The 24,051-nt window shown below is 32.6% G+C and overlaps 2 protein-coding genes across 5 annotated transcripts in view; both read left to right on the forward strand.

The window, feature by feature from the left end:
- Nucleotides 1-10,765, forward strand: part of LOC140040195 (uncharacterized) — a 31,723-nt gene extending 20,958 nt beyond the window's left edge. The window contains exon 4 of the mRNA XM_072085944.1: nt 7,545-10,765. Within this exon, the coding sequence (XP_071942045.1) occupies nt 7,545-7,874 (330 nt within the window). The 3' untranslated portion in view covers nt 7,875-10,765. The remainder of the gene's footprint in view (nt 1-7,544) is intronic.
- A 2,885-nt stretch (nt 10,766-13,650) lies between these two features.
- Nucleotides 13,651-24,051, forward strand: part of LOC140040196 (histone-lysine N-methyltransferase 2C-like) — a 46,513-nt gene continuing 36,112 nt past the window's right edge. For 3 of the 4 annotated variants that reach the window (XM_072085945.1, XM_072085947.1, XM_072085948.1), the window contains exons 1-13: nt 13,651-13,984; nt 15,494-15,613; nt 18,212-18,261; nt 18,348-18,403; nt 18,923-19,249; nt 19,714-19,926; nt 20,171-20,304; nt 20,605-20,819; nt 21,300-21,357; nt 21,585-21,765; nt 22,588-22,702; nt 23,105-23,298; nt 23,571-23,703. In XM_072085945.1, coding sequence (XP_071942046.1) covers nt 15,607-15,613; nt 18,212-18,261; nt 18,348-18,403; nt 18,923-19,249; nt 19,714-19,926; nt 20,171-20,304; nt 20,605-20,819; nt 21,300-21,357; nt 21,585-21,765; nt 22,588-22,702; nt 23,105-23,298; nt 23,571-23,703 — 1,683 coding nt within the window. In that variant the 5' untranslated portion in view covers nt 13,651-13,984; nt 15,494-15,606. Of the gene's footprint in view, nt 13,989-15,493; nt 15,614-18,211; nt 18,262-18,347; nt 18,404-18,922; nt 19,250-19,713; nt 19,927-20,170; nt 20,305-20,604; nt 20,820-21,299; nt 21,358-21,584; nt 21,766-22,587; nt 22,703-23,104; nt 23,299-23,570; nt 23,704-24,051 lie in introns of all 4 variants that reach the window. The other variant, XM_072085946.1, reaches the window with a different exon arrangement.

Raw genomic sequence — 24,051 nt, forward strand, 5'->3', positions numbered from 1 at the left:
TGGTAAGAAATTAGTTAAATAATATTGATAAATAGTTATTATATTTAATAGATCTATATTATTAAATTCACAAGAATTAAGGAATTCGCATGTCATGTTCCCAGAATAGTTTTTAGTTGTTTAATTAAACGAATGTTAGGCTTAATGAGATTGACAATCCTTCATATGGTTCATTACATCACTATAGTAATGTCACGAGAAGCTTATTATAAACGCATTCAGACAGTAATGTTGACGCGAAAATCCCTCTGATTGATCCAAGCCCACCATCCTAACGACTGATTCTGAACAGCAAACAGACAGTTCACATCATCTTCAAGGTGTGCTAAGGTGAAGAATGGTCACGATTTTTCAGGTCCAACGGGCAGGTCGTGTGTCGGTTTCAAGAATCGGTCATTTGGAAAAATGCCCGATCGTTTCCAAATGGTTCCTGTATTGCCCGCAGATGCCAGAATGTATAGGGGTGTTTAGTGAAGCTTAATGCTATAGCTGACAGATTAACATGTAAACATGTGTTTAGTTGGGAAATAATCAATATCAAATTTAAAGACGTCTGCTTCACGATTCACCGCCGGATGGCGGGCTACGTCCCTATATTTAGGCCTGCTTTTTTACCCGATTCTCAATGCTGTATATCCACATACAACTTGCCCAGTATTATGGAATATTTGGTAATGCATCATCTCACTTGTATTACATGTTGTGCCTGTACTATAGTAGTTATGGATATGAGGAGATCCACATAACGTGAACTATTCCTATGATGATACTGTAGAAATCTAGATACAGTTCCGAGAATCGTGTGGCCTTGTTTAATTTTATCGAACTTTGAAAGTATTCTTTAGAAAAGACCTTCTAATAACATTTTGATATATTTAGCTATATGAAAGGGGTATTGCTAAACCCCGCAAACCCCCGCAAACCTCCCAAAAAACATAGCAAACCCCACCGAACCAACAAAAAAGTGATTGAATCATGTAGTGTACGACCCACTCGGTATATCAATGTAAAAAAAAAAAATTAAATTTCTACTGTTAACAACTTATTTTTGGGGTAAAACATAATTTTTTGGTCAAAAATGATTGCTAAACCCCGCAAACCTCCAAAAAACCATAGCAAACTCCACCGAACCAACATAAAAGTGATTGAATCATGTAGTGTACAACCCACTGGGTATATAAAATATTAAATTTCTACTGTTAACTACTTATTTTGGGGATAAAACATCATTTTTTGGTTAAAAATTAGCAATCATTTTTGACCAACAAATGATGTTTTACCTCCAAAATAAGTAGTTAACAGTAAAAATGTAATATTTTTTTTACATGGATATACCCAGTGGGTTGTACACTACATGATTCGATCACTTTTATGTTGGTTTGGTGAGGTTTATTATATTTTTTTGGAGGTTTGCAGGGTTTAGCAATCATTTTTTACCAAAAAATTATGTTTTACCCCCAAAATAAGTAGTTAACAGTAAAAATGTAATATTTTTTTTACATGGATATACCCAGTGGGTTGTACACTACATGATTCAATCACTTTTATGTTGATTCGGTGGGGTTTGCTATGTTTTTTTGGAGGTTTGCGGGGTTTAGCAATACCCTATGAAAGTGCATACCGACTAGTTAGCGACAAAATGGACTCAAAGCCAAAGAGGGAATAATTTTTAGAGATTAGTCGGGGTACCACTAATATATTATTTATTTATTCCCTTTTTAACAACACAAAAACTCGCTTCTTTTTAGCGCAATTGTTAAGCAAATACTGTAAATTCTATCGTCGTAGTTAAAACCGTAGACGGCTAAAGAAAAACATACTTCCATGGTAAAACATTGATGTCACCCTTTGAACTGATTTTACAGTAAAGCATTTTTCTGAAAGGGTTTAGCCGACACCGGTCAATAAATGCTTCCAAACCAGACAGAGAAACAAATATACGGAACGCAAATATTGGTCTATTGCTTCCGATACCATTCCTTAACAGACGTTTGGCGACACCTTAAAAGTTTAGTACCTTTCTTTGGTGTCGGAAAAGTGATTTTTGCCTGTTTTAAATGCACGTTTGAGACACATTTTGGGAACTTGATAACCACTTAGTTTCGAAAACACGAAATAGGTAGTTAGTGTAACTGTTATTTCGACAACGAAGTGTTAAAAATGTACATGTAAGAGACTTGATTACCCGTTTCTACGTCGCACTTCGTAAAATAACAGTTCGTCGCATTTGATGTATAACTGCATCAGTTTGTTTACACAGTCTATTGTATATTTCATTTTAATACCATATTTATTTAATCTTAAAGTAATTACTAGAAAGGAAAATGTGCTTCAATTCACCCTTGTTATAGAAAGTGTTACAAAGTGCGACAGCTCAATGTTTTACCATTATTATTAGCCTACAAAGTGCGACAAATCAGTTATATTACAAAGTGTGACAACTGTATTACATTTAATTTATATTATTATTCAGGGAACATTTTCGCCAGTGTAGCGTAGCAAAAAGCTATACAAAACAACATTATTGCTACACATTTTGAAAATTGTGTAGCAAAAAATACAATACAAAACTATGTTTCTCGACTTAAAAATCAGTTGGATTAGCAATATTGCTAAACAAAATTTGTAAATGAAAATTTTCCCTGTTATTATAATAAAGGTCGACACTTAATTCACCAAATTTATGCTATAGGCCTACTGCAGTCAAAAGTATTGTTGTGCATGTTTGTTCTCATATGGCTTTAACATTAAAATAGCATTTTATGTTGTTAAATTCATAGAAAATGATTGTGTAGATATAAATCAAAGTAAATTAACTCTTAATTTGAATTATTATGAGCTTACCCATAAATATAGTATGATTTATGTCGCTTCATCCAGCCGTCGTCATCATATCTTATAATATATTATACACAACACATTAGTATGTACTCAATATCGCGTATGTCTGTCATTGATTTATATCCAAAGTGTGTTCTTATGTGGTCATTTTGAAACGCTCGCTGACGTTTCTTTCAACTATACTGTACTGGTATGACCTTTTATGTATGTAATCCCATCCCATCACATTCGAGTTTTCTTGATATTACAGTATTCAATGTAATGCACGGCAGTAGGCCTACTTACTTTTGTTTATTTTAAAACATTTTCCAACTACACGTAGTATGTACCACGACAAGTCAAAGGCCTGCAGTAGGCCTATAGTGTTTGATGACGGCAATCCATAACAGTAACACTTATAATTGTAAATAAAGTATTTGTCTTATTTGTATGAATGTAAAAATCATAATGAATAAAACAATGTTAATGATGATGGAATAAAAATGGGAAATCTTCAAAAGATAAAAACAAAATATTTGTTTTTGTTTCAAAATAATGTTATATTTTTACTTTCATCGACAAAATGTTATTTACATGTAATGTGTAACATCTTCCATTTAAAGCTGAATAATAGCCGTTAGCTCAGGCATAACTGTGCCTACCCCAACATTTGAACTTATTTTTTTTGCCTATAAAAGCAATGTAACTGTAAATTTTAAAATATGTTCGAGTATATACACAAGGAGAAATGTTACTATGAATGAAAGGATTTATGTTCTAATTTTCAGCAACATTAACGTATTTAATGTATAATTTTAAACAATGCCAATACTTTGTTAAGTAATAAATGAATTGTTTATATTATGATATAGCATTTACACGTCTGAAAGCATCATAATATAACGTCAATGTATGTAACTTGACACGTATTTATAAACGGTTTGTTTATGTTTCATGAATGAATGCTGCTTCATTTTGAAATGTACGCATCATTTCAGTTCAACGATTTCTACATACATTTCAGCGGTTCCAAATAAGTACCTTCAAAGAAATAACCAATACAATATAACAATCATTAACAGTCACATGTAATGTTGGAAAATCTTGTGTAAGTTTCTATAAGTTTCCGTTAAACGACGACTTTCTTTTTAAACTTTAAAATGTGTCATTGTTTGATAACATACAAAAACATATTGTTTATTATATATTGAAATAAGGTACATACTAAATGTATCAATATTGAAAATGATCATTTTATTTAAAAGGAGTAAAAACTATTTCTGAGGTACAGATTAATTTGTCCTTATCGTTATATTTATTCAAAGTTTTCTGATGGAAATCTAAAGAAGTAGGCCTATGATAAACAAGAAATGACATGATAATATAAATAAGGCCTAACAAATTCTAAAATTAGATAGTAAAATTTATTCATACCACCGACTAAATTGATTAATTTTACCAATAATTGCATTTCTAAAATAGGCCTAAAACTAAATATACATGCATTACCGGAATCTGCTGAAAATCATAGGTAGGTGACACAATAATATATTAATACTCTAGATCTAAAATCAACAATCCATTTTGAAATAACTGGTAACCGTAAATCTTTCAGTTGTGAACTAAGCACGGACTGACATTCTGGTCGTTTTATTTTGCTTTATTGGTTGTCGTTAAAATCGTGTTCATCTTGCTGCTCATACTTCACTATAATGATCAATAAATTCAACATCATCAGTAGACAATTTCCATAATGTCCAATCTGTTATAACCTTTGACCCAGGAAAAAGAATTATGACAGTTTTGGTTAGCATTCCACCTATTCATTTGGGAGTACTTATTATTAAACTCTGTTTAATGTCAACACTTTTGGTGCTTTTTCTGTCAAGACGGGGTAAACTAGATTGGCCCCAAGATGGTATTGCAATGAGATCAGCCGTTATTAAGACATAAATCAGTAGCCTCTTCTATAATACCATTGCAACTTTAGACGTAAAGTCTACCAATACAATTTCACCGTTCTTTGTATACGGTACCTACTACGGTACTCAAAATATTGCAATTTTTTCTGATTTGTCATGAACACTAAACTGTTGCTGTATTTATGTAGCGTTCTGGTTTAAGTAAATTAACTATTATTATTATAGAAATCATTAGGCCTACTAATGAATTCAAAATAGCGTTTACAATTCATTTGTATTAACTCAATTCTCAATACAGTATTATGTTTTTTAATACAAAGTGATCGTAATATAATTGTATATAGTAACATTAACAAGAATCAGCTTAATATTATTAATAATAATAGTAATAATATATTTTAATACACATAAATATGTCTTGTTCTTTGTATTATTTTAAGTTAATACGGCAATTGATATTACCAATCAATTAAATTGTTAATATTGATGACATCTTGGTACGATATACTTAGGAGTGTACTGATATTTCAGATACAAAAAAATAGTATCGGTACTGTTTATTAGTTATCCGCTTGGTATACCAAGCGGATAACTCCTTGTTATTGTATGAGATCAACATTTTTTTTCTGTATTATTCTTCTTTCCTTCCTTCCTTTTTTGTGAGTCGCGTTTCTCTAAAATGTGTAAACATAACATTTCATAACTTTGACAACATATGGGCATTTACGTGAAGTTGTGCACCTCCTATTTTTGAATGACGTCATAGTTGCGCAACGTGACTTACGCGCAATTTTATGAATTTCAATGATTGATCATAGATTAAAAACCAAAAGTCATTTAGTATTGACACTTTGACAAAATTTAAGTCATATCAGGGGCAAACTTTCTACGGATTAAAAATGGCATGTTTCACAAGAAGTTACGCGCGCACGCGCATTTAAAATTTCAAAATGCGCAAAATTAATTTCTACTCAATTTCTTTTTACGCGTTTCATGTCATTTTGAGCATGTCAAAAATTCCCACGGGCGCGCATTTTTTTACGCACGCGGTGCGCACGTAGCGATAAAAACATATTTTTTTCTCTTGAATTATATTTTTCAAGCCTTTCCTAGTAATTTTGAAAACAATTTAGACCTTTTCCAGTTTAAATAACGCCATACGAACACGTTGAATTAGACAATTTGTGCGCGTTTTTTATGAAAAAGCTTAAAAATCATCAAAATAATGTCTTTTTTTAAACAGTCATAGTTTCTAAAGTAAACCGTGAACCGTTTATTTTTATTACAAAATCTAGAAGTTGATGAGTTGCAGATATCGGATCATGCATCGATAAGGCTAAAAAAACATTGTGACGTAATCGTATGGCCACACGAATGTAAAATATAGGATTTTTGTCTGTTTCGTTATTGCTCATCACATTCAATGGAGCGCATCACGCTTATCTGTATTCCTTTTTCTCCTATATTTATATATTGTCTAGGTCAATCAACTTTCTTTAGCATGAGATAAAAATATTTTAATTTTTATAACGTCATCATGCCTAAAAATTTTAATTACGTGGGTCATTAATTTCATATTTACAGTAAATTTTAATCTGTAATAGCTCGTAAGAATAAAATGTGATAATCACGATTAAAACGTTTTCTGGAAGCTATAGGATTGTAGATACGAATTCATGTAAACATTTTGCCAATCGGATGTTGTGACGTCATCATATTGCCAGTTGAATAAAAAAAGTCGTATTTTCATATTTTGCGTAATAGTTCATCACATTTAAAAGGGTGCGCATCTATATTTTACGTATTCAAATTTCTTCTACACGTTAATATGTTGTTCCTGAGATAATTTCCTTCTGAAATTGTTAATTAAGTGTTTCATTTTGATACCGTCGCCATGTTAAAAATTGGAATAAATGGCGGGTCCCGTAATTTCACCTATTCTACACTGTATGTAATATGTATACAGATTATACTGTTTGCATGTATATACTATATGACACAAAATTGACAGAATTCAGCACTAACAGCATATCATATTCTTCAGTTCTTGTCATAATGCCATAATCTTTATCTGTGTGCAATATTCCAACGTATGACGTGCACGTGGCGTTTGTCGTTGTGCGGATAACTAACTCGTCAAAGTGACGAGTTTCATGTCTAGTATATAAATTAATTTCATAATATTTTGTGGCGTTACATGGGCCAAGTTATATTGATTATCACCAAGCGTATCAAAACAAGCCATTACTTTATAACTGTGCACTTTAGTGGGGTCAAGTTGGTTAAATTATACAAATTAAGTTGAGTTTATTACAATCGTGGTTAGCATTATAGTACAGACGGGCTGGTTAACCCTTACACAATCCCAGCTTTGTGGGGGTTGTAAAACTCATAAAAATCACTAATTATATGATAAACTCACAAAATAGGAGCTGCTCTCTCGTGTACTGTAAACTGCTATGTAAAACAGTATGTGTTGCTACGTTACAAGATACAAGAGAACACATTTTTTTCCTGTTTTGTTCCTACTGTAAACATTGTTATCGTGTACTACTAGACTGAGATTCAAATTAGATTATACTGTACTGTACTTAATAATATGAGCGAACATAGAATAAAAAAAACTTTTGTTAGAAAACATGGTTGTCTTGTTGGCTTGTGTCAAGTTTGAAATACGCGTAGGTCTACAGTACAATACCAGGAATTACATTTCTGGAAACATGAATATAGACAGTTACCGTATAGGATGATGTTATATTTGTATTTTGATTACTGATAATGTGTTTTTTTTTCTCTCCATAGGTAAAAGTTTGGTTTCAAAACCGAAGAATGAAATGGAAACGTTGCAAGGGAGCAAGAGACAAGGAAATCGCAACTAAAAGATTGCATGCTATGGAAGCAAAACTTGGTCTACCTCCTGGAAGCACCAGCAATCATCTTCAGGCGACTGATCTCAATGGCAATGGCCTCGGAAATATGGTAAATGATGGTGAAATGTCACCAAGTCCAGATATGAATCCAAATATGACTGGTTATAACGCCAATGATAACGTTATTAGTAGGCCAAGGCCTTTGGACATGGCCAGCCATCATGATACCTATGGCACACATCCAGACAATGACTATAAATAATCTACCTATCTGGATCCATAAACGTCTGGTTTTCTTGAGTCTACTGGATCCATAAACGTCTGGTTTCTTGAGTCTAATGGATCCATAAACGTCTGGTTTCTAGAGTCTACTGGATCCATAAAACATCTGGTTTCTAGAGTCTACTGGACAGCGCTTCATCAGATTTCCAAAAACTAAGCCTTGGCAGAAAGTCGTTTTGATGTTGTTATGAAATTAGCATTGGTAGAAAGCGGTGTATTTTTCTGCAAACATTATTAACACCAATCAGTTTGGTGGCAGTGTGGAGCCAACATCTGATATGCAATGGGTACAGAAACATGATTAACTTGTCACATCACAATGCTGCCAAAGCAGTTGATTACACATTTACTTTAAATTGACTCTTATATGTATATTATTTTATCGCCATTCATCGATATTAAAGTAGGCTACAGAGATCTATTATAATGTAGTTTTCTGTACTCTTCTATTTAATAATTTATAATATTATGTTTAATTTTTATCACTTGCTAACCAATAGTGGCTATATTATGAGATATAACACGAGTATATGGGTTATTCCATGCAGATCAACAACATACCAGATCACGTTAGGATTTCGCTAAAATATTTGTTTTCTAAATTGTGTTTTCTGAAGTTTGAATCATTGCATAATTATGCGGCGAACATTGTAATCTTAGATGATGATTCTGGAAGGAAATGTTAAGAAATGGAATATCCCCCTTATTTTCTGTTATACTTATTTACTGATCACGTTCTTGGTTCACTTCGCAATAACATACCACTTGAACATAATATTCAGATTTCCGTATAGTGCATGCCTAGTTTTTCAACAATAGCATGATCCCAATGTCATAGGAGTGCTATATGTTGTTATCAAAATATCTTAGTACTTATTTCGTATTTTATTTCGCTATGTTATTATTTCTGATTTCATGTAAACGTCAGTATGTCGTAATTTATTACCTTTTGTATACATTAATCGTATTATTTAGTCATTGACCACTCCCTTAAATATCAATAAGAAACATTTAGATTATAGATAATATACATATTATTTAGACCTTGCTTATTTTGATCTTTTGGGTATGGCTGCTTGCTGCCCCAAATAGTAAGATTTTTCTGCAAACAGGCTTGCGTGCCTCAATTACCTGCCACTGTACTTACTTTAATTAACTTATATTATCATAGTATATGATATTGTATACCATCCACTGTTCCTTGCTAATGTTTTATCTGTAACTATATTTAATGTTATATTATGCGTACTATTAATGCATATTATTGTATCATTGGTACAGTACTGTAAAATTCATTACTTGCTACGATAATGTTTTATTGTTACTTCTTAATATTTATAATATTACTGTTTATTTGAAAACATATAAACAATGTATTCGTCCGTTCATTCCACAAATCAGTGACACACACGTGCGTCGCGTGTATCGCGCTGTTGCGTCGCGTGTATCGCGCTGTTGCGTCGCGTGTATACGTGCGGGTCCGTCAGTGCTGTTGTTTAACACTGCTGATATTTAATTCCACAACAAATACAGGGTCCTACAGGTTAAAAAAAATAATGAGCTTTCGATTTTTTGACGTATGACATCGCATTGGTTTATCGATTTTTGTTGTCTGGCCCAATTTCGTCGATCGATTCTAAATCCAGATATTCTTTTGTGGACGACAACTTGGTCAAATGACTTAACGCCTAATTTACATACATCCTAGGTCATCGTCGAAAGCTCCCTATTATTTTTACAATTTCCATATTAATAACATTCCATAAAACATTTCAATTGAATTAATCAACTTTTTTTAGCTCAACTTTATCAACAATTAGACTTTTCCAATACTGTACTGACAAAAAATAAAAGTATCGATATTTCATGTGTATGCCTAACATTTCAGCAACGTATTTCCATTTAACCTGGAATTCTTTTCTTTTTAATTTTTACCAGTGAAGTATATATGAACATGTTTCAGTTTTTGTCAATTTAATTAGTATATCTTGCAATATGTTTTCTGTTATATGTTTCGAGATGTGTTTATCATGTGTCATACTGATGGTAGAACTGGCGGTGTGTCTAATTTAGGTATTACAGTATCTACATTTTAGTGCTGCTAACTGGCTGTTATTGTATTATCTTTACTTTCGACTAAGTTCAGGGATTAGCATGAGTAAACCCAAACGAAATTTAAAATAATAAAGTATTAAAGGAAACAAGAAAAATAATGGTGTATAAGATATACGTTTTATTTGTATTAGCCTAATTATTACTTTGAAATCCTCGATACTAAAGAATTATCTTACGTATTGATTGAAGCATTCGTTTTATTTGTCATGTGTGCCTTTTACTTTAACCATATACACGTTGTATCTTATATTTTATCAGAGCATTTATAGGTATGATCAGAACTCCTCAGTATTGTTCATTTTATGACAATGAGGGCAGACTACACCAGTATTCAAATACTGTTTTTTTTGTGTGTACACCGAATTTTCTAAACTTTGTTTTAAGTATAATAGCAAACATGTTTGCAATTCACTCTTCCCTGGTCATAGATATACTTCAACCAATAGGCCTACAATGTACAATGTACTGCATGTTGGGGGTAAATCGTTAAAACTCCTATGTGAAAATAAAAATCTAACCCTACGTTTAACAAGTAGGATGGCCTACTGTTAAACTTAACACAAGACAATTGTATTCAAACTTTAATTTTTTACGTTGTCCTTCAATGTGGCATTATTGTCTTTTTTTTAGGCTTAAGCGAAAGAAGCATTATGTTTCAAAAAGTATTTTAAGGTGTATGAAATCGTAGTTGTAAATACTGTATACTTGTTCTTCAACATTGTTTTATATCGAAAACGAAAATTCGTATTAAATTGTGCTATCATTACAATGTATTATTCTCCCGTGTACTTTTGTATTATTCTTCTGCGTAGGACTGGGGTTTAGCATTATTTAGAAAACAACATAACGACTCTAAATAGTATGCTAAATAAACTGAGATATATCTCTAGCCGCAAATAGCGTCACAGTTTTAAAATGAAAGCATTGCATAATTAAAACTAAATTAGGTCTTGTTAATTCGAGTGGTTAAACCATATCATAAGTTCAAGGCACTCCTCGAGAAGTTTCTAGAGGTAGAAAAAGTCTTCTCGGATAGGACTAAAACTGGAGGTCCAGTATACACATTATGGCTCTTTCGGAAGAGTAGGAGGTTAAACTGATCCATCTCTGCTGCTGACGTTGTGGAAAGACGACGGGGAGAGGGAGGGACGTTAGTCGGCAGCTGTCGACACGAAGGGACAATTGTGCGCAAATATTTTAGGTTATTCCCCCTACATACATTTATTGTAATAATAATAATCATTATAATATTAATAATTGCTTATCGAACCTATCGGAAATACGGCGGGGAACGTATGAAAAAAGATCGTAGACGTTCAGTCCGATATCTCTGTGAAGTGTGATGGATGTTGCTGCCAAAAGGGTGTTGCTGCCAAAAGGATGGATACAAACAAACTGATAAAAGTAATTAGGCTATAAACTTTATTTTAATAAATTTGTGTAATATTATATAATTACAACCATGAGTTTTTAAAATAGATAACATAAAATGATTAGGTATAGGTATATATATACATTGAATTACAATATTATGATATAGCGGTTGGTCTCTGTGATTTATAAGTACTGTGTACGTACTCTATATCGATTGAAACAGCGCCTCCAAATAGCTATAATGTACCCGGGAAGTAACTGCAAGTCGTTAGGGGCGCTAGACCAGATTTCCAGTCCTTCATAAATATTAAGTACAGTATTGAAATTTTAAATTTACACGAAAATCAGATCGCTTTAAAAAACTATTTACAGTACAAATAAATTCTTTTTACTGCATTGCTATTTAATCAGAAAAAACCCCGGATTTAATTATTATTATTGTCACTAAACCGATATGATACAAGAACAAACAAACACAATATTGTACATACAGTGCATTTCGAATTCATGAATTATCATTATTATTGAATTATTAACAGTCGGAAATGATTTGTGTTTACGCCGAATTCTATTTTTAAAAATTGACTACAATATTGTGTGTGGTGTTGCAATAAATTCATATAAATATCATATATTCACATACCGTACCTATTATATTCCATGCACCTGTATGTAATGTGTTTAATAAACGAAAACGCAGAAATCTCCATCAGGAGGAGTGTGAAACTGTATATAATAAAGGAAGAGCTCTAACTTTTAAAAAGTTCCCAAAAAAATTTAAACTTAACTGATGGACGGCGTAAGCGCACTGCAAGTAATTAGACCAATCATGACGCTCATTAGATCATCCGAAATGTCGATTGTGATTGATACCGCAAACTCACTTGCGTTGCACCTACGCCATTGCGTTGCGTGTGGAGAGGAACCAAGCTTTATTTAATCCAGGCTCCTCTCTCTATTAGGTTATGACGTTGTATCAGAAAGCGCGCATAACTTGTACGCTCGTACGCGCGCTCCGCACTTCCTATTTCAAACACATGCATGCTACGCAAAGTGTAACCAGGGAAACTCACAATTCCCTAACAAGGCAACACATTGTTGCTGATAACATCGCACTTCGGATATTATTATTAGTTAACTTTAATAATAGGAAATAGCAGAAGTGGTCAATTCCCTTACTTATTGGCCTTTATGCTCAGGTATACCATAGAGTCAGAGCGACCACCATCCGAACTTCGCGCCAAACTTTCCATGCCTGTAGATACAGGAAGTACTGCAGGCCTATAACATTTGGCTATGTATGGCAGTTGGTTACAAGTTCTCACATGAGATGTAATCAGCAAGGTAGCTGTTTACATGATTGGAGGTGAGAGAGAGAGAGGCACACACTACAGCTTGTGTAACTAAATATTAAAAAATACTAAAATCACATTTTACAAAAAAAAAAACCCCTTTAGAGACCATGGAGGCCTATTCTTATTCCAGACGCGTGGTCCCTTTTTTTTAAAGCTTTTTTTTTAATGTTCGGTGGGGGAGGTAGGCATACACACTTCCTCAATCGGTGTACTACCCGGTGCCACGCCCTTTTGAAGCGTGCCTGGTACTTACTCCATTAGGCTATTATGAGGTCTATCGAATACCAATTTTCGATAATCTACAAATTTTAAAATTTTGTTTGTTTGTTTGACGCATATTCATCTTGATTGAGAACATTTGATCCACAGTGTCTAGTATAGTTATCAACTATAGAAAAGCATTCGCATCCGGATATATAAAATAATCGCCGACTATTTTAATATCATTTCATAAATTAATTTTAATCATACGCCTGACTATAAGTTACTGTAGTTGTAGGTCTGTCTCTTATGGAATTGTGTATACACAGATTTGAAAAAAAACCCAGCTTTTAATTGTTTGTGAAAAGTGGAAGATTGTCAATGGTTGGGGAAACCGTGGGAGGGATGGGAAACCGTGGGAGGGATGGGTAATTGTATCCTAATTACACTAGTTAAAAAACTTAAGAGATCCCAGCCTCCACTGATTATTGAAATGATGTGATGTGTATTTAATGGTATCTGCCAGGACATCGGGTACAGCAGAATAGTATTGGCTGATTTCACATCTCCTTTCCAAATCTTCCGAAACCCCACCCATCGTCAACGGACCCCCAACGACGTTTAAAAGATTGCGTTGTTTGTCATTCAAGCGAGTCGACAAATTTGACCTCTGAGGAAGTAGCGTCATTAGTGTACTAGATTGCGAGGTAAATAAAATTAAAGTAAATATTATTCCGCCAGTAGTAATTTAGTGATTCAACTACGTATCTACTGTAAATACAGAAATGGTTGTTAAGATGGAAATAGTATATAATGTGCACGCTATTAATTAACTACAAAAACATAATAATGGTTTATGAATTTAAGTGCCTTTTTTGTCAGAACTACTTTACTATGTTCTTCCATTCATCCCCGAGGTCACGTTAAGGTAAATAACTTCCAATATGGCGGCCGTTGAAGTGAATCCGAAGCGAAAATGAAGCGGAGATTAATGCCTTTGTTTCAAAATATCAATGCATTTCCGGCTTCAAAAGTGTTCACGATGGTAGGTAATAATTTTGTGCTTTAATTATTTATTGTCTGGATATTTAGTTATAAGTAATATGCATGCAATAGATTCAAGCTATCGCTCTGAGTTTTGATTGAGATGATGAAAATGCGAGAAGAAGAGTATGCTAGTTCTATGCGAGAGAACAGCAGAAAATGAGCTACGACAGCGTCTGTAGTGATTGATTGTTGATTAATTTGACGCCTTGCACATGCTTGGGATATTCTTATGCAAAACTGCATTAAAATGGAAGGGTATTTAACTCTTATATAAAGATTATTTTGTGCATTTTTGCAATAACAAACTTAGACTTAAAACTAATTATGCTGATGCATGATGATACCGACCGAGCCGAATCCATTTCTTTTCGAAAGAACCAATCATCAATGAAATTGCCATCATCGTTGTGCGGATGTCTTTTTCGTTCAATATCTGAAAACATACTGTAAAAACATAATACAAATTTGCAATCCAATAATTTAATGTTCATTTATTGGTCATATGATTATATTTAACCAAGGTGACTTTGTAGCATGCAGTAGGTCTTTTTAAAGTTTCATCAGCATCAGTACAGTACACATTTTTGCAGAAGGCTAAAGTAAACTGTGTAGTATAGTATATTCTTCACTAAGCCTGCCTAGCCCCAGCCTGCTGAAGTCTAGGCTTAGGTCAAGTGCTAATAATAACAGCCTGTCTCATCTGATAATGTACAAGTAAATATCAAATGCATACTGACATGGCCTAGAAGTAGATGGCATGTGAATACATGTACTTTTACTGAACCGAATGCCATGCAAAATAAAACATACAATTTAATTTATTCGAGGGAAACGTATTTTTGGGGGAGTGTATTTTTTTGGCTGGTAATACTATGAACAAGTACATCACAATATCAAAAAGTGATGAATGAAGTGAAGAAATACAGTAAAAATTGTATCAAAATGCATTGTAAATTGTAGATCAAGGCACTAAATGAATTCTACAATTAAAAATATAAAGAAAATGTGTAGTAATTAATACAAATTTGTGTATATAATGTTACTGTATCGGGGAAATAATGAAACTCCCAGGGTGTTTATTTATTTGAGGGAAAGGGAAGGGTTTATTTGAGGGAAAGGGGGAGTTTATTTGAGGAGAAGGGGAGTTTATTTGAGGAGAAGGGGAGTTTATTCCGAATAATGTTCTATGGGTGGAGGGTGTTTATTCAAATCAAGGTCGTTTATTCGAATAAATAAGCTATAATTTTTAATTGTAAATCAGTAATCAAACTGAAATGGGGATATAGTAAAATCTATTACAAAAATCATGGTACTGTAGTTTGGGGATATGCTGTGTGACACTGTGAGGAAAAATATTTCTAAAATAAATGGTTGTGATCATGTTGGTGATCATTTTTTAAGAATTACCATATTTTATTGATTGGAGATTCGAACAGTAAATTAATTAGTTATTAAATGTACAGAACTTTTAAAAAACAACTGATTTAATTGATATTTTATTTTTTAGATGTGTGATTGTACTCGGATTACATATTGAGTTTTTATACAAGATTGTGGATACAAACTTTTGTATTATCAATCAACGAGACAACGTTTTCAACATTTAACCTCTTAGAGGTCATGTCAGGTTTGTTACATTTAATTCAATCTTATTTTTTCTGATTATATATTATAGTGTAATATAAATTTTAAATAAAAAAATACATTTAGGTAATTAATCAAATACACAATATGGAGGTTCTTGTTAATTTACTAAGATAAAAATCCTCTACTGTAGGCCTGTTGTTTGTGCAGTAGTGTGGGTGACTCGTTCTTTGTATGGTTGTGGTTACACATTTGTACCACCTTTCTTTCAGTTTGTTGAGAACACAAAGTAATAACACTATAGACATACTGTACAAAACCTGCTCAAAGTTGATTATGTTGAAAATTATATTTACACTTAATCAACATGATAGTTGTAGTACTGCTAATTTTGTACTGTAACCATGTGGTATGTACACAAACACATACTGTATATTATAGTGTAACATCATAGTAGTCCTGTCCTGTTTACTGTCATATTTACCTCAGTGATTTTATTTATAGGAAATCCCAATCTAGTTCTAGTGGGTATTGCTAAACACCGCAAACCCCGTAAACCCCCGCAAACCTCCAAAAAAACATAGCAAACCCCATCGAACCAACATAAAAGTGATTGAATCATGTAGTGTACAACCCACTGGGTATATCAATGTAAAAAAAAAATTAAATTTCTATTGTTAACAACTTATTTTTGGGGTAAAACATCATTTTTGGGTCAAAAATGATTGCTAAACCCCGCAAACCTCCAAAAAAATATAGCAAACCCCACCGAACCAACATAAAAGTGATTGAATCATGACTGTAGTGTACAACCCACTGGGTATATCTATGTAAAAAAAAAAAATTAAATTTCTACTGTTAACTACTTATTTTTGGGGTAAAACATCATTTTTTGGTCAAAAATGATTGCTAATTTTTAACCAAAAAATGTTTTATCCCCAAAAAAGTAGTTAACAGTAGAAATTTAATAATTTATATACCCAGTGGGTCGTACACTACATTATTCAATCACTTTTATGTTGGTTCGATGGGGTTTGCTATGGTTTTTTTTTAGGTTTGCGGGGTTTAGCAATCATTTTTGACCAAAAAATGATGTTTTACCCCAAAAATAAGTTGTTAACAGTAGAAATTTAATTTTTTTTTTACATTGATATACCCAGTGGGTTGTACACTACATGATTCAATCACTTTTATGTTGGTTCGGTGGGGTTTGCTATGTTTTTTTGGAGGTTTGCAGGGTTTGCGGTGTTTAGCAATACCCGTTCTAGTAGATGTACCCTATCAAACTAGTTTGAAAAAAAAAAGTATATGCCCAAATACTGTATGGTGGTAGTGATGTGCCCAAACATGGTAGTAATAGAACAACATCATCATGTCCATATATGGGCACATCACATTTTGTTGTCATTTTTTTTTGATAGTGTACTTAAGATGAACTAGATGTCTAGTATACACATCTACAGTTCTGTACCTTGTGTGCATTTCAGAAAGAGTAGGGAGTTATCCTGGTGCACTGTTTCATCTCAAATCCTCCCCTGTCGTTAACGCTAACTGCAATCAATGAAAAATATTATTATCACCCAAAATGCAATGCTCTCCAGCGGTCAAACATTGAAGAGTGACTCGCTGTCAACGGCGGACATTAAAATAACCGTTATTTTGCGTTGAAACTAAAAGTTGTAAAGAGACAAGCGGTTAAATGGACTTCCAACATCGAATCGTTTCTGTTATTTTTAGGCTGCCGTGCTTTAACTGGTTAATTGTAAATTTGTCCTGGTTTCTGCTACAAAGATATTGGGGGTACAGTAATTTATTTGTGCATGGTGTGGTTATTGGTTATTTTTTCGCAGCAAAAACCAGCCCTAATACTACAGTAGAATGACAGTATTGCAGTAATGTTAGTATTCAATAGGAATACTGTAAGTAATTTAACATAGGAAAATAGAAATAAATGAAATAACAAACTAATCAACTTGGCAATTAATCAGTTAGGTTTTTGGAATTGATAATTGTACTGTAAGGCATAATTTGTATAACTAATTATTTTTATTATAAATTCACCTGAGGGAAATTAACTTACAAATTGAATTTTATTGTCTACAGTACAGTTTTCTTAAATAAATTAAAATGTTTATTTCAATAAATACATCATTTAAAAAATAAAAGTATTGCAAATAACATAGTTAACAGTTTAGTTTTATTAGAAAGTTACAATTTAAAATGTGATTCCAGAACCATCATGTTCAGTATGTTTTTCAATTAAAACACATCAGCTAATATTTGTGGTGTATTTTTTAATTATAAGATCATATAAAATGTTCAGCATTGATTTTTCATACAATGCCCATTCATCATAAACTTGATTCAATTAAAATATTCAATTACGTACAGTATTACCACCAGACTGCAAAAGCAGATAACGCAGTATTGGCCGAAAAAAAGCAATCAAAGTATATGGATAATAAGAAATACATTAAAAAAAAGCTAAAATCAGCCATGCATGACATATTGACAGATAGCCAATTCACTGTTCCTATAATAAAAGTTGTAGTATAATGGACAAATAGGAGTTGTTGTGTGTATAGTAAATTGTATTTTGTAGGTTTAGTATTTTCAATTCATGATATCTCTTTTCTTTCAGGCCGTAAAAAGAAACCATCAATAATCAAGCCTAAACCAGATTTAGATCAAGTAAGTTTTACTTTTATAATTAAAGTCGTACCTTTTGTTTATATTTTATGGATTTTCATTTATGTGGTTTAAAAACTTCTCTTTAGGTTCCATCTGATGAAGAGAAAATGTCTACAAGAAGAAGAGGAAGACCAAGAAAAAAGCAAGTTCAAATTTATTGAATTATTAAATCTAATCTATTAATTTAATTAATCATAATTCCCATTTATTGTATAACTAATATTTCCTGCTATTCTACTGTATAAATTTTACTGATGAATTTAGTCTTTTGTTTGTTTACTTAGTACTTGTACAGTATTGTCAGGCCTTGTATTTTTAAAATGATAGGTGTGCTACAAATTGCACTCCTCAATACATTCAGGGATTCTGTAGGTGTGCCGTTTGTATTTTGGTGTGTAGAAGTTTACCAAATTTAAGTGTGTTGTAAATCACACTCCTCAAGGGCTGTTTTAGCACTCGCTCACCTCAAAAGAAAAGGCCTGCATTGTAATATTTTATGGGAGCGAATGCAAAGCAAAGCATAGTAGATACACAAGTTTTCAGTCATATTTTTATTTCATCTATAATTAAACAAAACCTTTTAACAAACAGTAATTTGTCCTAGATTTTTTAATGATGATAATCAATTATATATTAATCAAAATTTGTATTTGTTTTATAGGCTTGATTCCTACTCGTGTAGATTGATCAGCGGTGGGGAAGACGACATAGGGGAAGCCCTAACACCAGCTTCTAGTACAGGATCTCTATCTACAGACCTACCGATATCAGCTCCTGATAGTCATGATGACAACCAGCATGATGACGACTTATTGTTAGATCCTACAGACATTAAAATGGATGATGATTTGATGATGGACAATACAGACATAGATCGTAAAATGAGTGATGTTGATATGATGTGTGATATGCCAAATCAAGGCTATGAAAGGAGTCTAGTGGATGATATGAAACCGACTGGTTCGCTCTCTGTTGATGAATCGGACCCGTAAGTTGCTCAATCAAATTATAATGTTGCTTCTTTTGCATTTTATTAGTTTATTTGCGAATTGTCAGTTCTGCTTTTAAATATTACAATGTTATCTTCTGCATTGTGTAAGAAAGTGTATTTAAACGCTTTTTATTGATTAATCTATTATACAACTTTTACACTACAGAGCTAATAACAACCCTATGTTGTGTCCGATAAATTTTACTTTTACATCTACTTCCCACTTAAGTTCTTGAAAGAAAGCAATGTGAAGTTAGGAATTTTATCAAATTCAGCGCAAGGAGTTAAGAAAGAAAACATTCCAATCTTCTACAATTAGTATCAAAGTGTATTGACTGATATAACATTAGTAAACAAGACTGAATTAATTATAGACTACTTGAGTATAGTTTTAAAATGAATACATTAATATGCCAGATATATTGATGTACAGTAACATATTGACCATGCTTTAATTTCAGATCTGAGCCAGTGTGTTCATTATGTTGCTGTGGTGAGAAGAGTTTACTAGGCCAAGGGGATCTCCTTAGGTTTGATCCTACACCAGGTTTTAACCCGTTTAAGAAAATTGTTCCCCGTCGTAAGACGAGTGAAGATGACTCGATGTACGTACCCAGTGAGAAAAGCCCCAAGAATGTCACATCAAGAAGGGTAAAAGGTCTAGCAAAAACCAGGTATGTTGTCATTTTTCACAATTCATTTTAATGCATGTAAGTCCTGATTCATGTACATTCTTGCTACACATGTATTTATTTTTTGGTCTAACAAATAACTGTAAAATGTATACATATATTTATTGTCGTGTAATATATTTATAATAGATTTGGTATATGAAAAAAATTGTGTGTTAAATGTTTTTTAAACTAGCATTTAATTTATTGATAGCATTGATTTAAGTGTACTGATGTTTGTCTACAGGGAAAGTAGCCGGTCTCCAAGAGGGAGTAATCCAGCCATTGTTGATAGAGCAATGCCTGGGGTTGAGTTTGATGAGTTAAGTTTAGTCGGCTATGCAGATGAGCCAGATGTAAACCATGTCTTTGAACCATCAGGTAACACCTAACATACATTTGTTTCTAGTAATTGATTATAATATAATATATTATGGAAAATAAATAAATATTTTGCCTATTACACCTAGAATAAACATTTAGTTTGCAGTTAATTAAAAAGCTTATTTTTTATTTTATAAGTTTTCTTGATTATTTCCATTACATTAAATGAAACTTTATTTTACTTCATTTGTCAAAATATTTGACATTGATTGTGTAAAAAAAAAATGTAAGTTTTTCTACCCACAGTAAATAATTAATGAAATTAATAATTAAACCATGGTTGTTTTTTTTCCCAAGGTCATTGTACTGCCCATCATTGCTGTGCTGCCTGGTCAGAAAATGTTTGCCAAAATGAAAACTTTCAACTGCTTAATGTTGACAAAGCTGTGTTCGGTGGACTCACACAACGCTGCTCGTATTGTAGGCGGTTTGGCGCAACAATTAAGTGTCGGGTATTGAGGTGCACCAAGTTTTACCACTACCCATGTGCAGCAAGTTGTGGAGCCTTCCAGGTAAATGTTTAAATTTTGACATTGAAGCTTAATTACTAATACTATGGTCCTGAGTTCACATTACCTGAAATACTTATTTTAAAACAGCATGGGTTATTTCAATCCCATAATGTAATCATGAGTAAACATATATGGTTGCATGCATTCAGAAAACTTAGACCAGGCATCGTGAGGAATAGTAAAACATTAGCTACCCACAAGTCTGAGACCTAAAGTGTGCACAGTTATCAGTATTAGCTAGGGTTGAATCAGTGTCATAATTTAAATGAGTATGGAAATCCGTTCATTTTCACATTTATTCAGCATTGTTGTATAATAAAAAAAATCCATGCAACTTTCTTTCTTCAGTGATATGAGCTAAAGAAAGAAAGTTGCATGGATCTTTTCTGTAGTTTTAAGATCTTTTACAAAAAAAAAAAAAAAAAAAAATAAGATGCACATATTTAAAAACATTAGTGTAATCATTACATTTTTTTTCAGGATATCAAAACTATGTCTTTACTTTGTCTCAACCATCTGGATCAAGCAGAAGATTTAGGTAAGTAGGCAACTTGGGTTTATATATTGTTTAATATATTCAATTCAAATATCAAATCAAATTAGACAATAACACATACATCACACATTCTAGGCTCCTACAGCGAACTCGGTATGTCAATATTTATAATATTTACATGGTTATTCAAACCAAAACGGATTAGACTTATCTATAAATAGTAACAAAACACTAACTACCATTTTTCTTTTCATTTTATACTTATTTAGTTGATGAAGAAGAACTAAGTTGTGTCTTTTGTAGAGCAGCTGGTAACATAATAGAAATGTTGTTTTGCACAAGTTGTGGGCAACACTATCATGGGAATTGTCTTGACCCTCCTGTTCCTATTAATGCTGTTGTGCGTGCTGGTTGGCAGTGCCCTGACTGCAAGATATGTCAAACTTGCAGGTATGATTCTTCACAGTTTTTAAAATATTAATGCTTTTTTTTTTCATTCATATCTTGAACATTTATTTTGATCATGATGACATAAGATTATAAGGAGATATATTCCATATCTCCCCACTTCCTTCCGACGATGTCACAATGATTTTCTTTTTCAATGTCTTCTATTTTTAACTGCAATTTTATCTCCAATTTTTGTATTTAAGAAACAACAATCTCCTCTGTGTTCCCTTTAGTAGGGGCAATGTACTTAGAAATGGTTACATTAGTAGAAGAAGTTTATCTTATAATAGTTTATTTAGCCCAGGCCCATCACTCATTACCATGTTGTAAGTGGCAGATTTGTCCCTGCTGTTGTTTTTGGTTTTAAAAATAAAATTAAAATTAAAATAAAAAACATAAGTACAAAGTATATAATGAATAAAAGGAGCATTATTATCATGGGCCCTAGTTAAAAATGAAACGTGTCTTACTATGACCCAAAACAAAGATCCACAAATATATTAAGCTTAAACTAAATGATAAATATGTATGTCTCCATGTACTGAAAATTATTATATTGTGTAAGTTTTTTTTTGTATTCAATATTAAAAGGTCTTAGTCTAGCCAATTTTATAATAGGAAATCACATTCATTTTTTGCATTCTTCTATTTCTAAATGATTTCTCTAAATACATTATTTGGCTAGCTAAACATTTTTTTTATATGACTGTTTGTCATGGTTTGTCCAGGGAAATAAATCTTATCGCAATGATGATAATGACGCATTTAATTTATGGTTAATATCAATAATTATTTTGTGGGTTTGCTCCTTTTTCATTTCAGGCAACCTGGAGATGACAACAAAATCCTATTGTGCGATTCTTGTGACAAAGGCTATCACACATTCTGTCTGAAGCCGGCTATGACTACAATTCCTAAACATGGCTGGAAGTGTAAGGTAAGAATTACAACAAGTTTTATTGGCTACACTACACGATAGACCAGTTTGTAATGGTAACATAGATTTTAACACTGTCTCTATAATGCAGCTATATCTCACCTGTACTGCCACGTTAAAACTAGAAAATACTATGTATTTAAATTTTGGTCGACTTCCAGACATTTATAAAAAAAAAATTCAAACGATTGGCTGCCATCCAATTTAAGAATATATCCATGAATTTTAGGTTAAGAAACTGTTTCTTGGGAATGATTATTTTAATTCCAACTTCAGGGAGTTACACTTAATATTGCATTTCTGTTTAGACTAGAAATTTGAAATAGTCTGCACAGTTAACACAAAAGATTTTTTATTCCAATTTTTTTATAATAGAAACAAAAACATTCATTTCAATTTTAGAATTGTCGGGTTTGTGGTGACTGTGGTTCTAGAACTCCAGGAAGTGGGCCCAGCTCACGATGGCATAGGAATTACTCAGTGTGTGATAGTTGTTATCAGCAGCGTAATAAAGGTCTATATTGCCCGATATGTGGGAAGGCCTATAGACAACATGCAACTCATAAACTTATGGTACAATGTGATCGCTGTACAAGGTTAGTACAAGAGATTATATGTAGAAATTCTTTCCTTATGGGAAATTAGAGGGAGTAGTTGATACGGTGATGCTATTGAGCCTTACTATGAAAGAATAGTGTTCTGTTTTCTCTTAGTAATTGCATTGTTCATATGAATTGCAATATAAATGTAAATTAAACTAAAAAGATTTATTAAAATGACCTAAATATTATTCACCTTATATCTGAGAATCCTGTTAAGTTTAGTTAACCAGTTTTATAAATTGTAAACGTCATTTATCATTCCTTAGATATGTGCATGCAGAGTGTGACTCTAATGATGTAATAAGTGCTTATCAAAAGGCCAAAAGCTGCGGTCAACCAAGCAACTACTTCTGTCCTGATTGCCGCAGCAAGCCATCACCCTTCTTGTCATCATCTCATGTAAGTTATTTATCTTAAAGCTATGTCAAATTATGGTTGTGTGAACTAAGTGTTTTAATTAAATTGAGTGATATAATATACTTAGCTTTGTCTACACTATCAAACTAGTTTGAAAAAGTGTGATGTGACCAAATATGGTAGTGATTTGCTTAAATATGGTAGTGATATGCTTAAATATGGTAGTGATATGACATCATATCCATATTGGGCACATCACATTAAAAAAATTATATTATGACTATAATGGGTCACAGCATTGGTACCTTAATACCCTCTTCTATGAATATATTTTTTTTTATATCCTCTCTATACACATTAATTAGCGAGTTACCAACTGCTGAATGAGTT

The sequence above is a fragment of the Antedon mediterranea genome, chromosome 2, assembly GCF_964355755.1.
Source record: "Antedon mediterranea chromosome 2, ecAntMedi1.1, whole genome shotgun sequence".
Classification (NCBI taxonomy): Eukaryota; Metazoa; Echinodermata; class Crinoidea; order Comatulida; family Antedonidae; genus Antedon; species Antedon mediterranea.